At 42.5% G+C, this 12,750-nt stretch overlaps 1 protein-coding gene across 1 annotated transcript in view; it reads right to left on the bottom strand.

Moving 5' to 3' along the window:
• Positions 1–2,638: 2,638 nt before the first annotated feature.
• Cd38 (CD38 molecule) overlaps positions 2,639–12,750 on the bottom strand; it is a 38,881-nt gene continuing 28,769 nt past the window's right edge. The window contains exons 4-8 of the mRNA XM_059275042.1: positions 12,192–12,277; positions 8,014–8,087; positions 6,472–6,564; positions 6,057–6,143; positions 2,639–4,276 (exon numbers count right to left, since the gene is read on the bottom strand). Coding sequence (XP_059131025.1) covers positions 4,213–4,276; positions 6,057–6,143; positions 6,472–6,564; positions 8,014–8,087; positions 12,192–12,277 — 404 coding nt within the window. The 3' untranslated portion in view covers positions 2,639–4,212. The remainder of the gene's footprint in view (positions 4,277–6,056; positions 6,144–6,471; positions 6,565–8,013; positions 8,088–12,191; positions 12,278–12,750) is intronic.

Raw genomic sequence — 12,750 nt, 5'->3', positions numbered from 1 at the left:
TTTGATTAACTATACTGTTTCACAAAGAATGTATAGGCCTAGGCAAACTGCTGGCCAGAAGTTAACTAGCTCCCTCCTTCCTCCTGCGTTTACTCAGGCGCTCAGGCATTCTCATCCCCCCAAACCACTGGGCTGCTCACAGGGGCTTCAAGTTCAGTTCTCTTTGGTGAGAGATGAACTTTGGTGAAAACTGAAAGGGTGGTGCAGATCCCAAAGAGGAAGGAAAGCTGGGTTGTATATGCTTGTAACCCCAGCATTCAGGACACTGAGGCAGGGGTTTGCAGTGAGTTCAAGACCTACCTGAGCTACATAGCAAGACTCTGTCCAAAAACCAGGGCAGAGTGCATGGTGAGAGGAACATCTGTGATGGTCCTTTTCTTCTGGATGCACAAGAACTCCTGAGTTCCTGATTCCCTTTCTCCTCTGTTCAAAAGTCCCCTTGATGCATCAGGTTAGTTACAGCTGGTTTTCCAAAGACTATTACTACAAAGCAAAACAGTGTTCTTCCAAACACTTAACAGTCAACCAAGTGGAGTCTTCGCAAGACACACAAGTTATAAACATGGGAATTTTTTTCAAAAGACATAAGCCACTGAAGACGTAACTGAGACAAAGCTAAGTAAAAATACGTATTTTGTCCAAATATTTGGTAGTTTTGCTTGTCAGCTGAGAACACTGATTGACATAATTTAGTGTGCATTGCCAGACACACACACACACACACACACACACACACACACACACACACACACACACACACCCTGTCAAGCACTCAGCCTACCATTTCAGAACTCTCTTTGAAGCGATGCTTCAGATACTGTAAAGTCACAAGTCACCACAGTAGGAAAAGGGTGAGTCTAAGGAAATTAGAAGAGAGACATTAGATCTCAGCTTATTTCTACAGCCCTTGGCCAACTATCATGGAAGACACAGTAGGAGAGGTGGAAGAAGTTTGTAAAGCAAAGTGGAGTGTGGAGAGAGGGTACAGAAGGTCTATGAGCGCACAGTAATCCAGCAGTCACATAAAAAGAGGAATATGTATAACCTTTTGTGTATGTAGGCCATCAAGTCCTTAGGGCTGGAGATGGCTGCAAGGTCAATGGTATAGATGCTCAAAGAACTACAGAGAGAATGGATTCAGGGTAGCGTGTTATGGTGATAAAAGGTGGGGGGAGGGAGTAAAAAAGAACATCCTAGCCCCTAAGCTACCTCTGAGCATCACGAGGACCCTCCTCAGCATCATCTGAAAACACTGTGATTTGCCTCCTCTGAGATCTCTCCCGGCTTAAAACTTGACCTCAGACGAGTCTCCACGGGCTTGCCTTCCAAGTTGATTTCTGTTCTATCCACTCCATCGCGGGAGGGGATGTGAAGGCCCAGTAGTTTCTGACACAAGCAGCCACTTCCAAGTATTTCGTGAGCAAGGACATTAGTAAATCCCGACTCCAGTAACCAACCTTCACAGTAAGGAAGGCAGAGTCTTCTGCAAAATCCCCAGGTTGCAGGCTGGACTGGCAGGGATCTGGTTCTGAGGACATTCAGTAGTGGGAGCTACTTGAAAGCTGGGGCCGATCTGAATCCCTGTTAGAACTGGTTTGTCAGGCCAAGACTAAATTCCCAAGAAGCATGAATAAGTGGTCCAGCTGTCAGTGAGGAATTCCTGTGCTGCCTACCTGTGGCTATAGCCTCAGGAGCTCTTAAAAAAACTAAATCTTCAACCAGTGGAAGACTAAGAGAAACATCTGTGATGGATAGTCTTGGTTGTGAAATTGGCTACATCTGGAATTAGCTAAAACCTAAAGAACTGGGCACATCTTTAAGGGATTTTTTTTTTCTTAAAGCATTTGAAGTAGGAAGACCCAGTTCTAATACAGACCTTTGCGGTGGGAAGATCCTTTAATCTGGACCACTGCTTCTGTTGGCAGCCTAAACAGAGGACATAGAAGAAGGAAGCTTGCTCTCTCCTTGCCTTCTTGCTCTTGCTCTCACTAGCAAGACCATTCCTTCACTGGCATTAGAGCCTGCTTTTTTGGGATTCCAGCATATACTGAAGATGAGCTGAGACATCCAGGCCCATGGACCGAACAACTACTGGATTCTTGAACCCTCTGTTGATAGACAGTCATTGTTGGAGCAGCTGGACCACACAACCTGTAAGCCAAGCCATTCTAATAAACCCTCTGTGTGTGTGTGTGTGTGTGTGTGTGTGTGTGTGTGTGTGTGTATTTTATTAGAATGCATATATCCTGACTAATGCAACCCAAAATTGTCAAGGCTTTGTGACACGTTGCCAATTTTTATCATACAGTCTAACACCATCTGTGTGTGTGTGTGTGTGTGTGTGTGTGTGTGTGTGTGTGTGCAGGTTCATATGTACTCATGCATGAAGAGGCTACAGAACAAACTCAGCTGTCATTCCTTAGATACCTTCCACCTTGATTTTTGAGAGCATCTTTGTTTGGGACTTGGGCAGTACCTGGCTCCAACATTTATGCTATTTTCAATAAACTAAGCAAATTCTTTGAAACTGTATCAATTTAGTTTTATTAATATCTACTAAACACACTTATTTAAAAAAAACAACTAAAAAATTCTCTGGATGTTGAGAAGTAAACAACAGATTTCTAAATAACGATGGAATCGAGAACTATTTTAAACTGAATGGTAACCAGTGGAGACATACAGAACTTCAGTGCTGCAGCAAAAGCAGGCCTCAGAGGAAAATTCATAGTCCTAAAATACATGTATAAGAAAAGAAAACAGGTTGCAATATCAGGGACCTAAGCATCTGTTGCAAAAAGTTGAATGAAGATCTTCAAGAAAACTAAAAAAAAATAAGAAATTTCTATATTTCTAAAAATAAAAAAAAGCTCAATTAAATAAAATAAATGAGGAAAAATAAAGATTGGAGCTTTGTAAAACAACAACAACAACAACAATTGGTAATCCCAAAGCAAGACTGATCTAACAAAAAAGGACAGAAAAAAATTGTCAGTATCAGCAACAAATATGGCTTACCTCAAAATTTAACTCAATGTTTTTCTTTTTTTGGGAGGTTTTGTTTTGCTTTTTTGAGACAGAGTTTCTCTGTGTAACAGCCCTGATTGTCCTGGAACTCACTCTGTAGACCAGGCTGGCCTGGAACTCAGAGATCTGCCTGCCTCTGCCTCCAGAGTGCTGGTATTGCAGGTGTATGCTACCACTGCCTGGCTCATTAACTCAATATTTCAACAAAAATATTTTACTACCTATAAAAGGCACCAAGTATGAGAAGGAAAAGAAATAGGGTGCAATTAGTTAGTTTTGAAATCATCCATAGAAATCAGATTTCAGATTCTTTGCATTCAATTTAATACAACATTTGCTGGACGATAACACAGGCTACTATCAATTTGACAGTAAAGGCCTAGAAAAGAAAAAAATACCATATGCTGTGGACTTGGACAGAACTGAGTCAACTCCAGCCCTAACCATGATCCCAGCTCTAACCATGATCCTAAGAATATGACTTTAGGAAAATGTATAACCTCTCTGGAAGCTCGATTTCCTCATATTAAAAAAAGGAAAACAATAGCCAAACTTACTAGGGACATGTTGGAAGGGTGACAGGTTGAAGCACCAAGCAAGTTCAAGTTCCCACAGACTATCTTCCCCATAATGACCCATGATCTCAGGTTTACTATTTGAATATTTGTAGGGAAAATGCAAAATCATCAGAAAATAAGATCATTCATTTTGAAAAGCTTGACATTTTATTTTCTTTGTCCATTCTAACAGGGGAAGTTTTACCGGCAATTTTTCAATAAAAATAATGTTACCAGCTGTGCTGAGGATGTAGCTCAATGGTGTACAGGCTTCTCTACCATGTGTAAAAGTTCTCAGGTTTGATTCTCAGTTTCATTAAGAGAAAAAAAGAGAAGTTAGTAATATATAAACAATGTAAAAGCACCACATGAGAAAATTAAAATGAAATAACAATATAAAGTTGAACTCTGCTTCGGTGGAGTAATTGTTTTTTTTTGAGTATTGGTAGTATGCAGTACAAACTAAGCTGATCATGCAATGTTGCCATCATTGGTTGGGAAGTCCTTCCATCTCTGGTGTTGACATTGTAGTAGAGACCTCTGCCTGACAGCTTCGGCTTTGCATCAGTGTGGTTTCTGAGTCTTTCATCTTGATGTATGCTGCGGGAGTGTCTAAGATCCAAATTATTCAGATATTAGAACTACACAATGGATGCTCCGGATTCTTCACACACTGAACAAACCTGACAGGCCTGTAGGAGAGAAGCAAGAAAGGAAATCAAGGGACAGGATGAGGACCGGCGAGATGGAACATAGGGTAAAGGGACTCACTGCCATGCCCAGTGACCTGAGAGTTTGGTCTCAGAATTCATGTGGTAGAAGAAAGCACTGATTCCTACAAGTTGTCCTCAGAGGCCCACATGAAAGCTATGGTATGTGCATGCATGTGCAGATGCTTATTCATACAGTAAATAAACAAACAATAAATATAAATGTAACAAAAAATGTAACAAAAATTTAAGAGGGAAGAGACGGAATGATGCACCTATGTTCCAACTCGTCAATGAAAGAAGACCCTCCTTGGCAACCAAAGGAAGATGAGCATCCACCCACATGCCTCTCCTCAGCAACAACACTGAGAAATGCCTAAGTCAGGAGTCAGTGACTTGACAGTCTGCCCCAATTTATTTGCAGTTCACTTGTAAGACCATAAAAATAAATACCGAGGAGGGCGGGTGATGGAAATGTATGGAGGTGAAAACCGAGCATGTGACAGCTGATGATCATGAGACAGTAGATGTGGCCACCGAGACCAGGCCCACCCACAGTTCCTGAGGATTCTGCTTTCCGTAGTCAGGAAGCTTCCTGATGACTTTTTGGTGAAGGCATGAGACAGCACAGAACTCAGGGAGCGTCCTTAGGAGGTTTGGATGCCACTGTCAGAGGACCATGCTTCCTCTACACATAGCATGCTCAGGTATCTAACTGGTCAGTTAAAAAGACTGTCATTTCATAAATGTAAGCTAACAAAACCATAGAGACTCTGCTCTGCAACCTTCTCCTAGTCGGCCGGTACTTTTTCCCCACACAAAGTATCTTTGAATGACTTAGCCTAGTCAGTGGTCTACAGACTTTCTTTTATAGTTAATCTTTTCCTTTCTTCTGTTTTTTGCATTTAACTTCTGCAGCATGTTGATGGGTTTTTTTTTCTTGGCAGTTTCCAAAGAACAGCCAGCTGATTGATGGGAAACTCAGGTCATCTGGGAAATGAGCCATCCATCTTTTAAATCTGTCCTTCTGCCTTTGAGATGTGGTGGGTGATGTGAAGAGACACAAAATATTCCATCTCTTCAGCTTGTATATACTTCAGGAAGCCTTTTCTCTATGCTTTAGTCTTAGCTGAAGCTATTCCTCACAAGAAAAGCTCCCCAAGTGCTTCTTTGTGAAGGTAGATGTCCCTGCCTGTATCATTGGCCACAACCAGTTACAAACAACGAGGGGGCCCCCAGTTTTGGAGTTAGAGGTGACTTTAAAGATATATACCTGCCCGTAGGTTAATGGTAAATTTTTGTTAAGAATTTACATTGGTTTGGCTCTTAATCTAGAAAAGATAAATCTTTGTAGACTGCCATGTGGAAATTTACCAAATAATAGGCATTTACATTTGAATCTAACTAACTAAGGAGATTTCACATGAAAATTTATAGCCAGTCACAGACTTTTAAAACTTGGGAGAAAAATCTTGGTTGGCAAGACATGTTTCTGTTCCCCTGAAGCCCAGCAGCAGTAAAGCAAGAAGTGCGTCCCCTGAGGGTCATTCAGCTTCTGGGGCAAGTCACTGCTCAGGGATGGCAGGGAAGGAGGACGAGGATGAATGGGCAAGCAGCCAGATTTAAGCCACTGACTAGGGAAACAAGCTAGGTTTGGTGGCAGGGCAGAAAGCATCATACATCACACACCACCAAGGCCTGGGAGGGATCCCTGAAGCCCTCTCAGTTCACACAGCTGTTTTGTTCACAAGAAATCAATTACCTGTAGTTATCCTGGCAGGCAAAAGTGATATTCCTTTGTTGCACAATCAACTTCAGATCATTTATGGAGGAGCCTGAGCATGAGTTACTAGGGAAGAAAGAAAATATTCAAATAATGAGATCTTTCAGAATCTCTCTGAGTGTCTTGCTTTCTCTGCATAACTGCTCCTGGGAATAGCATTGAAGAGAGGTGACTCACAAGTCCACCTCTGGGGGTCTCAGGTCAGCAGGAGTGAAGGTGTGAAGCAGTCACTGTCCTTTGTGGAGACAGAATTAAGGGACTATGAGGAGGGCTAAGTGCAGAGCAAGCCCCATTCACTTGCTAAGCCTGTCTGTTCCCAGCATGTTCTTGTGATCTTGGATTTCTTCGCAGGCTGATTCATATCCTATCACTCTGCTACAAAGTAGACACATACCTGGAATCTGCTTCGATGTTATGCATCACCCAGGCCTGTAGCTTATGCACCTTTTTTGGGTCCAAATTAAAGACTTCCACACTTCCAAAGGTGCTAAAACAGAAGAGATAAATAACATCACTGACTCCAAGCCAAAGTGCAGGGCATCCATACCTCCTGTCACAATCCAGCCAGTGGGACACCACTGAGTAGAACCTACCTTGACTCCCACCTTTCTTCACTCAACATGACTCTTGGTTACCAGATTTTCAAGATTTGTTTTTCAAGACAAGGTTTCTCTGTGTTACAGCTCTGGCTGTCCTGGAATTTGCTTTAAGACCAGTGTGGTCTCGAACTCACTGAGCTCCACCTGCTTTTGCTTCCTGTGCTGGGATCAAAGGCTTGAGCCACCACTGTCCAGCCTAAGATAAGATTTTTAACTATTCTTTGGTAATGATTAATATATCTAAGATACTTGATGTTCAAAGAGTAGCATTACCAGAGAGTCGGTTACAACCATAGAATCTCTGCTCACTAACACTTTTCTAGATTCTTCCTTCTTAGTGTGAATAGCTACCTCTCCTGTGGCAGGGACTTAGCTCTCTGCTATCAGATGACAAGATTCTGAGTGCCCATAGGAAAAGAGGGTCAGAGGAAGACAAAAGAGTTAATATTGCTTTCTTTGTTTGCTTAAATATTAAAACAGAAGAGAGGAACAATTAATTGAGGGTACCTAGAGTGCCCAGAGAAAACTAATATGTGCTTCCATTTTCAGAAGTATTTTTTGTCAGAGAAAAATTAGAGAACAAAGGCCATGGACGTGATGGAAATTAAGATGAGAAGGAGGCCAGAGATGGGAGGCTTGAGTATGGACCAATTCAGTCCCGAGACGAAAGGAGAAAATAATAGCTGATGTGCACTGGGGGAGTTTTCATTAGGCATGGAGCTCAGCACTGTTCAGAGTATATCTCCGTCTATCGCTACAGCATCCTCATCGTATCATTTATGTATACAGGGACTCCCAGAGGCTAGGTGCCCGTATGTGCAATGACCTCTGCTGTCCACCCTGTGAAGCCACTACAGTGCTTTGTGACAATGCTGACAAGAGAGGGTGATGGCCCAGGATGCTTCTCCTGCTGAAGTGGGATTCTCCCTCTTCACGGGGGAGAGAGAAGTGGGCCATTATTCCTGGACGGAGAGGATGCAGACAGGGAAAAGTGGGAAGGCAGGCCAGAGAGTATGGGTGAAATAGGAGGAGAGAATTCAAGGGGAAAGAAAGCTGCGAAAATTATGTGAGACCTCAAAAAGTCAAGAGTGATGGCTGGAAACCATGTAGCGGCTCTTAGGAACACTGGAGGATTTTAGACGAAGGAGAAACCAGACCTAACATTGACCCAGAATAAAAATATCTTCAGAGAATACAAACGTTTTGCCCTTTTTAAGCTGAGCTCTTTAGTACATGAAAGAAGGCACATCCTTTCGAGGAATGCCAGGTCCAACAGACTATGGTAACTGCAATTAACCAACCCTTGCAAACAGGATACAAAGCAAGGAAAGAAGTACCTGTTTTTGTAAAACGGTTCACTGAGGGACCCATTGAGCATCACTTGGACCACACCACAGGCAGCTTCTGCAAACTTAAAAAGAAGTCCATCATTATTCTCCAGCAATTCCATTCCAAAGAGTACTTAGTACTAGCGAGAGAGGGAGAGGATAGGCTCTACACCTTCAGCACAGGAATGCTCAATCTATCCAATGGTCTAAGCCATTGGAAGTATGCGCTTTGCATGAGCTCTTGACACAGCCATGCCCGTCTGTAAATGATGCAGAAGCTGAAAGTCTAGAGTGGGAAACAGAGTATCTCTAGAGGAAGGAAAGGAAGGCACTCACCTGGTATCATGTGCTGTAGAGGCTACATCTTAATTAGCAGAATCAAGGTGGACAATTTAGGGGTAAGGGAAATGGAATACTGTGGAAAGAGAAACTTAGGTAAGAGACAGGGACCCTGAGGCGCTAAAAAGGCACAAAGAAAAAGGGAGATTGCTTGAAGAACTCACTCTGTAGACCAGGCTGGCCTCGGACTCACACAGAGAGTTTTATTTCTTCATGCAACCAATTTTCATCTGGAAAATTTGCTAAGAACTGGAGTAAACAATGTGAACAGAGTATGGTCCAGCTTCCTCTGGAGACAGACCCAGACTTGTGGGACTTAGGTCTCCTTCTGTGACATCTGTGCATAGTACCCAATTCATACATTGTAATGATAGGTTGAACAGCTTTAGCCATCAGTATGAAGGTATCTGTGAGAAATGAGAGCTTGGCTTCCCAGGTTCTTCTGGAGTCTTCAGTGATTTATATCTAGTACATGGCAGAGGATAAGTTTTGCTCAGTAAAATTCCAAGGAAGGAAAAGCTGTACTTTGTCCCCACCAAAGAGTAGGAGGGACTCCACCACGTGAAGAAGCTGTGACTGGAAGGGGCCCTGGGTCTAGGAGAACAGTGGTGTTAGTGGAGAAAATCACGGAAGGCCAAATGCTTCATTGAGGAAATTGGACATTATTCTGCAGGTGACCTCTACACCACTGGAAGATTTGGAGCTGAATTATGAAGTCCAGTGATGCTTGTCTAGCTATGGAGAGAGATGGACAGACCCCTGATCCTTATGATAATCATTAAACAATGACTCAAAAGAGCACTGGACCCCACAAGGTAGAAGTTTCATGAGTCCCATGGGACAAGATAAACATTGGCTCAGTTGAGGGCTCAAGGTCACATGACTTAGCAGCAAGAGGATCTGGAGATTCAAACCTGTAAGAAGAACAATCCTTACTGTTAATGATAGGGACTAGTCTGTTTGCCTTCCTCCATGAGAGTCTGGCAAGGATCAAGGTGCGGGTGCCACTGTGTCTCAGAAGGCAGGGTGCCTTTGGTCACCCTCACCATTGAACTCTTAGTACCAAGGGCTGAGATGGGAGTACAAGAAAACACTTAGTATATATAAAACGTGACCTGCTGTAGAAGGTTTTGGAGATAGTGTGTCTGTAAAACATATCCCAGAGTGATAACGTAACTGAAAAGCATTCTCTGAAAAAGCAAGCAAACAAAAATATGCAGTGTCTCTGAGTTTTCAAAACTTGTAGTAAGTACTCAACAAATATTTGTTGAATGGATAGGTTCTGTTACTTAACAAGATAATAGTATTTTATTTAAATGCAGCAGCAACATTCTAGAACACATATATGTTGATCTCCATTTGATGGAGACAAAAATGAGGAATCTATGGTCAGAATGTCTAAGAAAATTGCCTATTAAAATGTGTCCCCTAAGAATTAGGCCATCTGAATCAACTGAGCAAGGTTCGAATGAATTCACAGAGATTCAAGCAACAAGCACAGAGCCTGCATGAATCTACACCAGGTCCTCTGGGTATGTATTAGAGCTTTCAGATTAGTATTTTTTAATATGGGATTCTAATTACATGAATGAATGAGTCTTTGATTCTTGTACCTGCTCTTGGGGCTCTTTTCTTTCTGTTGGTTGCCTTGTCCAGACTCAATGTAATAGTTTTCACTTTATCTTTTGTATTTTATTTCGTCATGTTGGTTATCTCTTAGAAGCCTGTTCTTTTTGAATAAGAGACAGAAAGAGAATGGATATAGAGGCAGGTGGGGGAGGTGGGGAGGAACTGATAGGAGTAGAGGCATGGTAAACTACAATCAGGATATACTGAATGAGAAAAGAGTCTATTTTCAACAAAATGAAAAAAAAAACCTACTTACTACTAAAAAAAAAAGTGTCCCTTCACTTCCATGCTAATCCTCTGTCTCCCTATACCACTCCACTCCTGAGTCCCCTTGAGGTAGCAATTTAGTTGATACAGGGAGGTGAAGAAGAGCACACCTGCATTCATGCAAGTGTTCTACCACTGATCTAATTCCTGACTCTTAACCTGCCATTTAAAAGACATAAGCAGTAAGCAGACAGTGTGAAGTCAAGGCTAATGCTCTAAAATTAGGTGACCTACACTAGGACCTCAGTTCAGCTGCTTACCAGCCAATGACCTCGGATTAGTCTCTTTTAAGAAAATTTTATTAGTTCTTAGAGAGTTTTTTCACAACGAGTTTTGAACATATTCACCACTTGCCCGCCTCCTCCCAGATCTACCCACCACCACCACCCAACTTTGTGTCCTCTTTTCTTTTCCTACCCATCAAGTCCTACTTCTATTGGCTAGATATTCATGAATGTGTGGCCTGCCCCCAGAGCATGGTTGACCTACCTATGGCAACACTCTTAAAGAAAACTGACTTCTCCCAGCAGCTATCAGTCGCCAGGAGTTGCCCTGCTAGTGAGGGAACTTTGTGTCCACCTCCCCTCTCCATGCTGAGAGTTGTCCCTAGGTTGGTACAGGTCATGTACATGTTGTTACAACTGCTGGGAGTTCATATGTGCAACTTTCCTGTTGTGTGCAGAGGACACGGTTTCTTGGTATTCATTCACTGCCTCCAGCTTTTACAGTCTTTCTTCCCCTTCTTCTGCAATTAGTCTCTTAAGCTAAGAATATTAGTGTCTTCACCTCTAGTGTGAAAATTTGTTCAATTCTTATACTATCTATCTGGAGAGAGAAATGGGAATGACATAGAGACATGGGACTTGTCGACTGTGAAATTTGTATGCTTCTATGGTTTGGATGTGTGCTCTTCCACTCTCAGCTCCTAAGTCTTAAGTTGGAAACTGGGTTGGTAAGAGCATAAAGGCTCTACCCTCATGAATGATATCAGTACTCTTGTGAAGGGGCTCAGGGAAATTCTCTAGGCATCTTTTGTCTTCTGACATGTGGGAACACAGCAATGAGTTGACATCTGAGAAACACAGAACAGCCCTCATTAGACATCAAACCTGCTACCACCTTGACCTGCTGGTACTTAACCCAACTGAGGTTCTTTCTAAATTACACAATTTGCCTTAGCTTTTGGTTAGAGCAGGGCCAATGGACTAAGGCACATGTATTGACAAATTTGTTTCTATTTGTCACACCTCCTCAGATGTGCACTTCATTTGAATACATAATCAATATGTTTGGGCTTTTTTCTTCTCCTTTCACTAGTTTTTCTTCATTATTTTCATTCTTTTCCTACTGTGGTCTACTTACAAAGGAATTTTTCTTGCAGAGAGACAACTAATAGGGAAAAGTAAATAATGCCTGTGCAACTTCAAGTGAAGTTAGACACAGATGTGAGGTGAGCAAGCTAGTGTTTCTCCACCCAGATTCGAGATCTGGAATCCATGAGTAGCTCCCATGTTCGCTTGCGCCTCCATCTTGCCACCTCCAAAGTGGCCATGGTATTCATGATATTTCATACAGTTGTTGTGAGGATAGAGTTCTTAACTCCTGCAAAGGGTTGGGCACATATTAAGTGGTCTACAAATGCAGAGTATTCAAACTGTTCCAGAAATCGAATCAATACCTGGGAGCAGGATTAAGCCAAACCTAGCTTCCTGACAGACACAGCCAATGAATGTTATTCACTCATTGGGTATATAGATTCTTTCTCTGAGCTTGCAAAGCCTCTGTGGGTGTTCTGAAGTCGTGTGTGAAAACCTTCTAGCGTGTATCTCTGAGCTTTTGTTCTCAGCAAAGATTTCCACACTTTCACACCACAAAAAGGGTCAAAATTAACCAACCAGTGACCAGACAGCATCTTCAGCCGAAACTCTAGAATTTAACTGCTTGGAACTTACCTTTTGTGAAATCACTTTCCAGAACACTGAAACAGGGTTGTTGGGGCAGTTTTCATTCCAATGTGGACAAGAGTCATAGTTCATGTCTAAAACATATAGTTTATAGGATACAGTTAAGTGGAAAAGGCATTGTACCTTTGGGCTCATTCTTGGCTGTCCAATAACAGTGGAAGTGTTTTCCAATGACATCTGCGGCCAAGGCAGAGGCTGGAGAATGGACACAACTCAACCCAATTTAACTAAGTGTCCCTGAATTCCTTCCAACTCCTTGCCTTCCCCTCCAGATCCCAGACAGGAACAGTGTGATAGGTTTTGACTCATCATTCTGGGAAATGGCAACAGAAGTTTACCCCAAAGAGACCAGCCCCCATCACTCCCCTGGAGTTCAGGAACACTTAGAGAGAAGGCCAGGCCTTTTCGGGAAGAAGACTCATTCACCAGACACTTCTCTGGTTCCCGGAAATTCTCTCATGGAGAGTTCCCTTTTCAACCTCCAGAAGTTTGGGGGCTCAGGTGCTATTTTCTAAGAGCCTGACTTGTCGTTTAGGGCACCAATGGC

Source organism: Peromyscus eremicus, chromosome 10 (assembly GCF_949786415.1).
Source record: "Peromyscus eremicus chromosome 10, PerEre_H2_v1, whole genome shotgun sequence".
In the NCBI taxonomy this organism is placed as follows: Eukaryota; Metazoa; Chordata; class Mammalia; order Rodentia; family Cricetidae; genus Peromyscus; species Peromyscus eremicus.
The sequence above is the reverse complement of the archived record's forward strand: the minus strand, read 5'-3'. Positions and strand labels throughout refer to the sequence as shown.